The sequence below is a fragment of the Aquarana catesbeiana genome, linkage group LG04 (genome assembly GCF_042186555.1).
Source record: "Aquarana catesbeiana isolate 2022-GZ linkage group LG04, ASM4218655v1, whole genome shotgun sequence".
In the NCBI taxonomy this organism is placed as follows: domain Eukaryota; kingdom Metazoa; phylum Chordata; class Amphibia; order Anura; family Ranidae; genus Aquarana; species Aquarana catesbeiana.
In genome coordinates, this window is record NC_133327.1 from 537,789,091 (window position 1) to 537,802,038 (window position 12,948).

Sequence of the window (12,948 nt, forward strand, 5' to 3'; positions counted from 1 at the left end):
AAGCCTGAGGGCTTTCACACTGGAGCGGTGCGCTGGCAGGACGCCAAAAAAAGTCCTGCAAGCCGCATCTTTGAGGCGCTGTAGGAGCGTTGTATACACCGCTCCTAAAGCGCCCCTGCCCATTGAAATCAATGGGCAGCGCCACCGAAGTACTGGCAAAGCTGTGCTTTGCTGGTGCATTTAACCCTTTTTTGGGTGTTAGCGGGGGTTAAAAAGCACCCCACTAGCGGTTCGAAAAAACTACGGTAAAGCGCCGCTTTACCGCCGACGCCCCCAATGCCCCAGTGGGAAAGTAACCTTAAAGTCAGCAGCTACAGTTGTTGTAGCTGCTGACTTTTAATTGTTTTTTAATACAGGCTGGAACTCCACTTTAAGTGCCAGCTCACACCGGTATCGCACAGAAATGTGAAACACGTTCCTAGGTGGTGCGATTTTGCAGCGTATTCATTTGAATTGGCTGAAATCGCAACAGAACACGGACAAAGTAGTGCATGCGCTACTTGTGCAGTGCATGCGCACATGGTACCATGGGATTTTATGCACGCAAAGGCACTGCGCTTGCAATCTGCGTTTGGGGTGTCTTTAACTTTACACTGACACATGATGCAGATCGCAGATATAGCGCATTTTAAACGTGGTTTGAGAAACACACAGAACACGGGTATCCCACACCATGTTCCAGTGTGAATTGGCACTCAGACAGCATTTCACAAGTGGTGAGGAGGCGCCTTATCCCCTCCTCACCACTTGCTTCAACCCTTTACTTCCCGTACTGGCGCACCACAACTGCATGCATTGCAAACTGTTGTGGGATGCTCGAAAGTCGCATGTGGCCACTGCAGCAAAAAGAGGTAGTGTTTGCTGCGGAGGGGGGTGGGTGGGGTGAAAGTGCAGCTCAATCACAGGGTTTTACAACTGCTAGTGTGAATGAGCCCTCAGACCCCTTTCACGCTGGTGCCGCAGCCGCGGTAAGGCGCTGCTCGTCTTAGCAGCGCTCTTTGGCCACTAGCGGGGCGTTTTTAACCCCAAACAAGGGGTTAAAAACTCCCATGTTGCGGCACTTGGGAAGCGCTGCCTATTCATTCCAATGGGCAAGAGCGCTAAATACAGCGCTCCCAACCCACCCTAAAGATGCTGCTTGCAGGACTTTTCCCTTAGGTCCTGCAATCGTACCCCCCGAGGCTATTTCCGGCGCCTGAAAACCGCCCCAGTGTGAAAGGGGTCTAAATACAAGATGATTTCCAGTCAAATTAAAGGCCCAAAACATCTAGAAAGAAATGCACTTGTGACTCTTCTGTCAGCTTCCTCCTTAGAGCCCTTTAACACTGAGGTGCTTGAAAACTGCCCATAAAACGTTGAGAGCTTTTCAAGCGCAAGCGGTGTGCTTTTTTTGAAGGTCACATGACCCAAAAACTGCTTCAAGAACCATTTTGAAGCGCTTTACAGGTGCGCTTGAAGCGCTTCCCATTTATTTCAATAGATAGGGGAGCTTTTGAGGTGCTTTTTTTTTTAGCGCTCCAAAGATGCTGCTTGCAGGAGTTCTTTCACCTCCCCGCTAGCGCACCGCTCCAGTGTGAAAGCATTTATTGATTTTAAGAGTACTTTCACACTGGTGCGTCTGCACTTTACCGTTGTTTTAGCGGCGCTATTCGGCCACTAACGGGATGCTTTTAACCCCCGCCACTGTCCAAAAAAGGGTTGATTTCAATGGGCAGGGGCGCTTTAGGAGCAGTGTATACAGTGTATACATGCTGCTTGCAGGACTTTTTTTACCGTCCTGTAAGCGCACCGCTCCAGTGTGAAAGCAGATGAGAGAGAGGCTCTTTACAGGCACTATTTTTATACAGCGCCTCAGTGTGAAAGCAGCCCAATAGAAATAGGTTTTCGTGAGCCTTTCAGAGCTCAGTGAGCAGTTCCATATCACAAGCAGGCAGCTAGCACTGTGTATAATGTAGTCAGTCATGGCATTCCTTCATCACAGGGTTTCCTCAGAGAGCTGCAGGCCAGGAGAGCCGTTCACAGTGTGCTGAGGGTGTGAGCGCTGTGGGGGTGTGTTTGTGGCTAACATGGAGGCCGGCCTTTCACTCATTTCCTCCTCCGCCGCCATTTTGTGTTGGGGAAGCACAGAGAAAGAAGAGTACGAAGGGAGAGGACGAGGACTACAAGAAAAGAGCCAAAGAGAAGAGAGCCTTAAAAGCGTATATCTGCGGTGTCGGAGCCATTAAGTGACTCTGAGGAGGATTCCCCCAGCCGCTTCCATCCGGTGTGTTGCACGGGCGCTGTGAGGAGCCGTAGCCGCTCGGGTTGCGCAGCTCCCGCTCTAGGTAAGAGGCCGCGCTCAGGACGTTTGCGACTCTATGGCGGGCTGTGAGAGGGAAATGAGCGCTGGGTGAACATGGCGGAGCGGGCATTACAGTGGAGGTGACCTCCTATAGTCATTGCTGGGGGGGAGATGTACGCTGGAGATATGTGTAATGCTCACTTCACTAAGATGGCTGAGCTGCTGTACCAGCACTACATGCTTTACCTCACAATTGTCAGGGGAAAGCCTTGGTTTCCTCATACAGGTCATCTCCTCACACAGCTCCTTCCCTGCTCTCCTCTGGAGACATTTTGAAAGTCAATGGTCAGCCTGAAGCTGCCATTTATAATAAAGAGGCCCTGTCATGTGAGGTGTAAATCTGTCAGCGCCCCACCATAGAACACACACATTGGCATACGCCAATCGTTTTCTTTTCATTCTGCCTAAGAAGTGAATTGGGGGGAGGGGGCAGAGCCCTCCATCCAGGGATAGCAGAATCTGACGCTGTGCCTCCTGTATTCTGACACCCGAACAGTGGCTGCATCTGATTGGTTACAGCCACAGATGAGGCGTCAGTTTTCGCTCAGCTTCTTCGACTTTTCAGTCGTGTGATGTCTGGTGGGAGGCAGTGCACCGGGCCACTCGCTGAGAGAATTTCCCCAGGAACTGGCTGAGATTTATATAGTGTACGGCCAACTTGAGGCAGCAATTAAAAAAAAAAAAAAAAAAAAGGAAATGTCCCCCTGCAGGTTAATGTCATAATGGGCTAGTATGCGCCATATATTATGGGGAGACTTAGGGCTCATTTACACTTCAACACACATTCAGCCCTCGTTCACATTGGAGGGATTTAACAGGTCAAATCGCATGACAAGTCGCAGCCTATTGCCGGTAATGGTACAGTTCCAATTGGTGCGACACCGACTTTGCTGAACTGATTTAGTTCCTGCACTACTTTTCCTGATTTCAGGTGCGACTTTCAAGTAGCACCTGTCCTGAAATCACGCTGACCTGCTATTTTGAAATCACACTACTTCAAGTGAAGTAGCACAATTTCAAAGTACCCTCAATGTGAACCAGGGCTAAAGTGCCTACTGCTTCCACATGTGTGTTTGATGCTTCGATGGTACTTTAGGGCTAGTTTACACTTGCTTAAAGTGGATGTAAACCCACATTTTTTTTTTTTATATATATATATCATACTGTAGAGTATAAGATTTCCTATTTGAGCCCAGTCTTGCCACACAGAGTTAATCCATCTCTGAGCAATCCTCTTTTATTGTTCAGTGAGAAAAATCTTGACAAACAGAGAAACACTTTGTCAAATCCTCCCCCTTGCTGTGAGTGACAGCCTAAGACACAGACATTATTTTTTAATTCCCTCCCCCACTCCTTTCTTTAGCAGCTCTGCAAGGATTGGCTGTTCCACACCTGAAGTCATGTGGTTACTTTCCTGTCTTTTCACTGGATGTTAGAGATCATAGCAGAAGTTCAGTGTTAGAAATAAACAGGAGAAAATGCATATTGACAAGGAGAGTGTAGAGGTGGGCGGGGAGTCTACTGACATCACAACTCCACCCACCGAGCTCCAGACAACAGACCCACCCACAGAATCTGCAGTTTTTCATGTCTAATAACAGACAGAGGGGAGACATTTGACAGGTAAAGATACATGCAGGAGGCATGTATATCCTTATAGATAACCCCTATGGCAGTAGTTTAGAAAGGATGACATTGGGTTTACATCCACTTTAAGACACGCTTTTTTTTTAAAGCTCTCTTAACGCCAATCAAAGCTCCTGTCACTAAATAACATGATTAGTTTACAGTCCTGTTTACACCTTGCTTTTGCTTTGCTTCTGGCTCGGTTCAAAAATTATACCCCATGTCACTTTAGTGGTGCTTCAAAGCCTCCAAAGAAGTCTATGGAAAAGCTCGCTTGAAGCACCTGCAGCTTTTGAGAGGCTTTCATTTTAGCTTTGCTTTGGAGACATTGCAGGTATGAGATATCAACACACAAGCAAACACACACGGGTTCTGCCAAGCTTCAAAAGAGCAGCACCAAAGCATCAATAACGCATCATTGAAGCAGTAGGCGCTTTAGGGCTAGTTTACACTTGCTTCAGAACAGGGCATCAGGCTTTGGTAAAGCTCTCTTAACATCAGTTAACCACTTAGGGGCCGAGCCTCTTTCTGAGATTTGTTGTTTACAAGTTAAAAACAGTTTTTTGTTTTTTTTTTTTGCTAGAAAGTTACTTAGAACCCCCAAACATTATACATTTTTTTTTCTAACACCCTAGAGAATAAAATGACGGTCGTTGCAATACTTTCTGTCACATCGTATTTGCGCAGCGGTCTTACAAGTGCACTTTTTTGGAAAAAATACACTTTTTTGAATTAAAAAATAAGACAACAGTAAAGTTAGCCCAGTTATTCTTTTATAGTGTGAAAGATAATGTTACGCCGAGTAAATTGACACCCAACATGTCACGCTTCAAAATTGCACCTGCTCGTGAAATGGCGACAAACTTTTACCCTTAAAAATCTCCATAGGCGACCTTTAAAAAAAATGATACAGGTTGCATGTTTTGGTTACAGAGGTGGTCTAGAGCTACACCGTTTTCATATGCGGGGGCTACTCACGTATGCATTCGCTTCTGCACGTGATCTCGGCGGGACAGGGAGCGATTTTAAACATTTTTTATTATTATTTATTTTACCTTTTTTATTTTTACACTATTTAAAAAAAAAAAAAGTCACTTTTATTCCTATTACAAGAAATGTAAACATCCCTTGTAATAGAAAAAAGCATGACAGGACCTCTTAAATATGAGATCCGGGGTCCAAAAGAAAAAAAATGGCCCTTTAAGAGCTGTGGGTGGAAGTGACGCTTTGATGTTGCTTCTGCCCAGCAATTGTATGGAGACGGTTAGGGGCTATCTTCCCCTCACTCATCTCCATACCCAGCTACTGACAGGACGCGATCGCTGCCGGCGGCACTGGATCGCCGCGGAGGGGGGCCCCTCTCCTGCCACCGATAAAAGTGATCTCGCAGAAACCACTTTTATCTTGTAGCGGACTGCCTGCTGAAGACGGGGACACAGAACACACCTAAGGAACACCCCTTCCCTGCCAGTGTCTTTTATGAAGTAATCAGTGTATTTTTATAGCACTGATCGCTGTATAAATGTCATTGGTCCCAAAAAAGTGTCTGATTTGTCCGCCGCAGTATCCCAGTCCCGATAAAAATCGCTGATTGCCGCCATTACTAGTAAAAAAATGAATAATAAAAATGCCATAAACCTGTCCAATATTTTGTAGACGCTATAACTTCTGTGCAAAGCAATCAGTATGCTTATTGCTAAATTTTTTTTTTTTTATTAATATTTTTTTTCTCCCAAAATATGTAGAAGAATACATATTGGCTTGAACTGAGGAAAAATATTTGTGTTTCTTTTTTAAAAAAAAATGGGATATTTATTATAGCAAAAAGTAAAAGATATTGTGTTTTTTTTTTTTTTTGCAAAATTGTCGCTCTTCTTTTGTTTTATAGCGCAAAAAATAAAAACCGCAGAGGTGATCAAATACCACCAAAAAAAAGCTCTATTTGTGGGGAAGAAAAAGACGTAAATTTTGTTTGAGTACAGCGTCGCATGACCGTGTAATTGTCAGTTAAAGCAACGCAGTGCCGTATTGCAAAAAATGGCCTGGTGGTTAAAGTGATTGTAAAGGCTCTTTTTTTTTTTTTTTTTAAATAACAAACATACTTGCCTCCACTGTGCAGCTTGTTTTGCACAGAGTGGCCCCGAACATCCTCTTCTGGGGTCCTCTGGTGGCTCTTGCGGCTCCTCCTCGCATCAGATAACCCCCTAGGAGAAGCGCGCTCCCGAGGGGGGGGTTACCTTTCGGGTGCGCTCCCGGGTCCAGCATTTGTGTCCATAGACATGACTCGGCCCCAGCGCCCGTGTCACTGGATTTGAATGGCAGCAGCGGGAGCCAATGGCTGCGCTGTTATCAATCTATCCAATCAAGAGCCTGTGGAGAGAGAGTGCATCTCCGCCAACTTAAATAAGGAGCTCAGGTAAGTAAAACGGGGGGCTGGGGGGCCAGTCACTGCAAGGTGTTTTTCCCCCAAATGCATAGGATGCATTAACCACTTACCGACAAGCGGCGGTTCGGGTTAACGATAATGGTGGTCTCTGCGGCGGATTCGGTGGGAGAGGGCCCTCCGCCGCTTACCGGAGGCGATAGGGACTTGTCCGTGGCTGGGTATGGAGATGAGTGAGGTTAAGATGACCCCCACCTGTCTCCATACAATAGCAGGATGGAAGCGACGTCCAAACGTCACTTCTGGCCATACGTCTTAAAGGCATATTTTTCTGTTGTCGTTTTTTTTTCAAATGACAATTTTTTTTTTTTTTTCTTTTATTGCATTTTTAAATATGAGATCTGAGGACTTTTTGACCCCAGATCTCATATTTTAGAGGTCCTGTCATGCCTTTTTCTATTACAAGGGATGTTTACATTCCTTGTAATAGGAACAAAAGTGACCCAAATATTATTTGTTTATTTTTTTTTTTTTTAAAAACCGTGTAAAAATAAATCAAATCAAATAAATAAGAAAAACTTTTTTTTTTTTAAAGTGCCCCGACGAGCTTGCGTGCAGAAGCAAACACATACGTGAGTAGCGCCCGCATATGAAAACTGTGGTCAAACCAAACGTGAGGTATCGCCGCGATCGTTAGCGCAAGAGCACTAATTCTAGCCTTAGAGCGCCTCTGTAACTCAAAACATGCAACCTGTAGAATTTTTTTTTAAACGTCGCCTATGGAGATTTTTAAGGGTAAAAGTTTGACGCCATTCCACATGTTGGGTATCAATTTACTCGGCGTAACATTATCTTTCACAATATTGAAAAAATTGGTTTAACTTTACTGTTGTCTTATTTTTTTATTAAAAAAAGTGAATTTTTTTTCCAAAAAAAAAGGTGTGCTTGTAAGACCGCTGCACAAATACGGTGTGACAAAAAGTATTGCAATGACCGCCATTTTATTCTCTAGGGTGTTAGAAAAAAAATTTATGTTTGGGGGTTCTAAGTAATTTTCTAGCAAAAAAAGTGTTTTTAACCTCTTCAGCCCTGGAAAATTTTACCCCCTTCCTGACCAGAGCGTATTTTGTGATTCAGCGCTTCGTCACTTTAACTGACAATTGCGCGGTAGTGCGACGTGGCTCCCAAATAAAATTGACGTTTTTTTTTTTTTCCCCACAAATAGAGCTTTCTTTTGGTGGTATTTGATCACCTCTGCGATTTTTATTTTTTGCGCTATAAACAATAGAGCAACAATTTTGGGAAAAAAAGCAATATTTTTTACTTTTTGCTATAATAAATATCCCCAAAAAATATAAACCCATTTTTTTCCTCAGTTTAGGCCGATACGTATTCTTCTACATATTTTTGGTAAAAAAAAAAAATCGCAATAAGCGTTTGGTTTGCGCAAAAGTTATAGCGTCTTTTTTTTTTTTCCGTGACTGCGACAATACAGCGGACACTTTTGGCACTATTTTGGGACCATTCACATTTTATACAGCGATCAGTGCGATTAAAAATGCATTGATTACTGTGTAAATGTGACTGGCAGTGAAGGGGTTAACCAGGAGGGGGCGCTGCAGGGGTTAAGTGTGTATTAGGGGTGTGTTCTAACTGTGGGGGGGATGGGCTAGCTGTGACACTAGGCAGAATGGGGAAATGCTTGTCTTCATCAGCATTTCCCCATTCTTCCTCTCCGTGAGATGATCGCGGGTATCTCGGGACCCGCAATCCTACTCGCGGAGCTTGTGGCGGGCACATGTGCGTGCCTGCTATGCAAGCCCTGCAAAATCACGTAGTATAACGTGATTTTGCACAGCGGAGCCAACCTGCCACAGTAAAACTGCGGTGGCTGGTCCGTAAGCTGTTAACTTGTAAACACCGAGTCTGAAAAAGAGGCCCGGTCTTAAAGTGGTTAAGATGAAAAAACATGAAGGTTTACTACCCCTTTAATGTGTGTTGAAGCCGAAGCAAGTGTAAGTGAGCCCTTAATGAAGCTTGGCAGATGCCCTGTGTGTATATTGATGTCTCATACCTGCAATTTCTCCAAAACAAAGTGAAGCTAAAGCTGAATAAAAGCCTCTCAAAAGCTGAGGGTGCAGGCTTTGAAGCACCACTAAAGCAACATGGGGTATAATTTTTGAAGCGAAGCAAATGCAAGGTGTAAACAGGACTGTAGGCTAACCATTTTATTTTGCGACAGAAGCTTTGACTGACATTCAGAGACCTTTAAAAAAGTGGGTCCGAAGCAGTGTTTTGAAGCAAGTGTAATTGAGCCCTTGCCCTTCAAGTGCCGCCCTCCAGTAATGCGGTGTCATGACTAGGAGCATCCACCTTCACTTCTTTCTTCCAGGTTTGCGTTGTGTGGCTGTTTGAATGGCCGGGCTGCAATGATGTGACTCCTATGTGCACAGTGGTCGGAAAGGCACTCTCTGGATCTGCAGCACACTCCGTGTTCTGTGGATGCACAAATTACATTATCAGCTTAAGCTGATGCGGGTACTTGATAAAATGGCGCAGGCTAAAGCCATTTTAGAGGTGCCTACAGGCAAGACCTTTAATAGTCTCATCTGTAGGGTAAAGTCAGATTTTTTTTAAATTGATACAGAGTTTAAGCAAAACTTAAAAGTAATTTAGTCACTTTTTAAACTGTGCCAGCTTTCAGCTGGTTAGGTTCAATGAGATGTATGCCATCTGGAGTTCAGCTTTAAAGCAGTATTAAACTCAAAAGCAATAACTTATTATATACTACAGCTTAACATTTCTTAGATGTAGTGGCTACTTTAGTTATCTTTTTCCTTTTCACCTAGCCAGTAAGGGCTCGTTTACACTTGCGATTGGTGGGCAGTAAAATCTCATGGCGGAGCCACTTTCTTTACCTCCCATCAACCGCTCCCCTTTTTGCTGCTGATCAGTGGCCGGTGGTGTATACATCATGGCAGGAATTAAACCTCTGTCCGCTTGGCAGGTGGTACCGCCCACTAGAGATGTGAATGCCCGGAAATTGTGGAATATTTTATTTTAATATGATGAATAAAATATTTTAAGACAGGGTGTTCAAATGTTTTCCAAATCATTTCTAAAAAAATGTATGATATCAGATTATTCTAATTTCTGTGCACTGAGTGAGGACAAGCAAGTCCTAGGCAACAAACTGAACCCTCCAATGCAAGAACAGTATGCATTTCTTCCTTTAGGAGGTGCTGTGCTGCTATTGTAACAAGAACCGGTCCGGTCAAACCTTAAAGTGGATGTAAACCCGAAAAAAAAAATGTTTTATATCATACTGTAGAGTATAAGATTTCCTATTATTTGAGCCCAGTCTTGCCACAAAGAGTTAATCCATCTCTGAGCAATCCTCTTTTATTGTTCAGTGAGAAAAATCTTGACAAACTGAGAAAAACTTTGTCAAATCCTCCCCCTTGCTGTGAGTGACAGCCTAAGACACATGCATTATTTTTTAATTCCCTCCCCCACTCCTTTCTTCAGCAGCTCTGCAAGGATTGGCTGTTCCACACCTCACCATGATTTGGCATGCTGAAGTCATGTGGTTACTTTCCTGTCTTTTCACTGGATGTTAGAGATCATAGCAGAAGTTCAGTGTTAGAAATAAACAGGAGAAAATGCATATTGACAAGGGGAGTGTAGAGGGGGGGCGGGGAGTCTACTGACATCACGACTCCACCCACCGAGCTCCAGACAACAGACCCACCCACAGAATCTGCAGTTTTTCGGGTCTAATAACAGACGGAGGGGAGACATTTGACAGGTAAAGATACATGCAGGAGGCATGTATATCCTTATAGATAACCCCTATGGTAGTAGTTTAGAAAGGATGACATTGGGTTTACATCCACTTTAAGTTTTTAGGACAAAAAAGAGTAGCTGCAGAAGCAGAGACTGATACTGACAATTTCAACTCAGAAAATGATTCTGATTAAATGTCCATTGAAACTTAGTCCCACTCTCTTCTTAACACTTCCCCATCTTCAATTTTTTTTTTTTAATGAGAATGGGGTTTTTATTTTTATTTAATACTGTGGAGAGGAAATATCAAAAATTGTTACTTTTGGTTTTGAAAATTTTGTGGAGGCTTTTTGGCTGTTCCACATAAACTAGTAAGCAGTTCAGGAGTTTGTTGCTCCCTTTGTTACAAATAAATATTATAAAAAAGTAAATTCTGTTTGTGATTGTTTGGCTACACTATATTTTTAATATGCTAGTTGTTAATTTTATGCCAAGTCAAATTGTCCATAGTCATATTTTATGTTCCTAAAGTAACAGAATGACTTTCAATCTTAAAAAGACAAAAAAGTGCTAATGTAGCATTTTTTTTTTCAATTTTTCCGAAAATTTCCGTTTCCCCCAAAAATCAGGAAAAAAATTTTTTTTTTTTTTTCCGAGCTTCAAAATTTCCGGAAATTTTACATCTCTACTGCCCATTGAGCACGACCCATTCAAGGAGGTGGGGCTATGCTGCAACCACACATGGCTGTGACACAGTTGTCCAGTACTAAGGGGGGTTAAAACGGGTAGGCAGCTAGTGATTCAATGCCCCCCTCACCACTTTTTTTTTTTTTTGCTCTCTAAAGAGCGTTCCAAATGTGGATTGCACTTCAAAATGCAAAGCAGGTGTAAACGAGGCCTTAGTTAATTTTAAACTTTCTTTAAAAGCCCAAACTGTTCAGCAAAAGTAGCAGTTAAAGGGACAAACTATATAATACTGACAGGGGTGATTACAGTGGTCAACTTTTTTGTTTATTTAAATTGTTACTAAACCCAGGACCCTGAATTCACTATATCTGGTATCCCACAGTACATGGAAATGCAATTATTTTAGTAAATATAAACTGCGAAATACCTTTTCTTATCAGCAGTATATACCAGTCTTGTGACCTCTATCAGTGTTTGGTTAAAGCTTGTAGGAAGAGTTTGCATTCTACTCTGACTGTCCTATGAGGCTGCATGACCCCTGACCTTCTGTCTGGACAGTGCTGATTGGCCCTTTGCCGATCACATGCATCCTCAGAAGAAAAAAAATAATAAAACTTTCTAGCAATACACACTGAACTGAGCATGTGCAGAGTGACTCCAAAGGCTCTGTCTTATCAGCAGATGGATTGGGGACAGTAAAAGAAGGGGAGGATCAGAGAAGACAGGATCAAACAGCCTTTTTATACAATGCGGAGGATTCACCCCTTAGGTTCCACAGTGAGTATAACAAGCATGCTTTACTGCATATACAGACTGATTGTACTGTTGTGGGTTTAGTAACTCTCTAAATCTTTTCCCAAAAGTGGATAAAAACTGTTTTCTGCTGCATATATAAAGTTTGTGTTGGAGTTCAGCTTCAATTTGTTAGCGAAGTCCATAAATCTGCTTGTCTAACACTACCCTCTCCCCACACTGACCATGCTGCTGTCCAAAGGAGTTTGCTTTACTACTTCATCCAGAATGCAGATACCCTAAGACAGGATGAAAACTGTTACTGGCAGGATCACCAGGTGAAATAAATGGGGAAAAAAAGCCTAAAAAAACAAATGCAGCCACCACATCTAATAATTGGTTAGCTGCAATAAATGACCTTTTTTGTTTGTGGGTGATGTGTATGTAGTCAGAAACCTTGAACCAAATTCATAACTAAATGCTGCAATATGGTAATTGTCGGTCCACATGCGATACATTCACGTAGTTCTTGTTTCTGACACTTTTACTGTATGACACTATTGTGGGGCACGTACTTAAAGAAATAGTGATATATTAGTGGTAAGAGGAGATAAATAAGACCACTTCCACTGTCGAATGATTAACGCATACATGTAATTTTTAGAGGCCACTCATTAAAGTGGTTGAAAACCCTTACATGTACCCAGTGAAGTGACTGGCCTCAGGTGATACACAGAGATGAAACAAATCCTCCTACATCAGTTGTACCTGTTTATCTGCAGTCTTCTCTGTATCCGTTCAAAGTGCCGAATTATTAAGCTTGTCAGAGTTCAGAAAACGGGACGGGGAGCTGAAGTTACTCTGCAGAGTTTGGTGAGGAGAGCTGCTATCGGGGAAGAGACACCCCCCTCCACCCAGGAACAAAGCTGAGGCTGTCAATCAGCTGGAGGTCCCTCCCCTGTTACCTTTTTTTTTTTTTTCTATTTCTGTAAGGAAAACTTGTTAGAAGTGATTCATGCAGCTAGCAGAGGAACCAAGCAGTTGAGAGAAATGACACTTGGTGCTCTGTATTGAGACATGCATCCTATGCATTAAGGTGAAAAAAACCTGTAACACACCTTCTTCTCTCCACGGGATTCTCAGCTCTTGATTGGATAGATTGATAGCAGTGCAGCCGTTGGCTCCCGCTGCTGTCAATCAAATCCGATGATGCAATTGCCGGGGGGGGGGGGCCCAGTTCTGCATCTATAGACGCAAATGCTGGACTCGGGAGCGTGCCCGCAAGGTAACCCCCTCGGGAGAGTGCTTCTCCTAGGGGGTTATATGATGCGGGGAAGAGCTGATGGCACCACCGGGGGGGACCCCAGAAGAGGCAGATCGGGGCCACTCTGCA

At 43.4% G+C, this 12,948-nt stretch overlaps 1 protein-coding gene across 4 annotated transcripts in view; it reads left to right on the forward strand.

Moving 5' to 3' along the window:
* Positions 1 to 1,958: 1,958 nt before the first annotated feature.
* The window catches only part of WTAP (WT1 associated protein), a 102,429-nt gene continuing 91,439 nt past the window's right edge, over positions 1,959 to 12,948 (forward strand). The window contains exons 1-2 of one of the 4 annotated variants that reach the window (XR_012243955.1): positions 1,960 to 2,324; positions 11,502 to 11,600. Coding sequence is in view for 2 of the 4 variants with exons in the window: in XM_073627859.1 (XP_073483960.1) it covers positions 11,571 to 11,600 (30 nt within the window). In the remaining 2 variants the exon portion in view is untranslated. Of the gene's footprint in view, positions 2,325 to 11,501; positions 11,601 to 12,948 lie in introns of all 4 variants that reach the window. The other 3 variants (XM_073627859.1, XM_073627860.1, XM_073627861.1) reach the window with 3 other exon arrangements.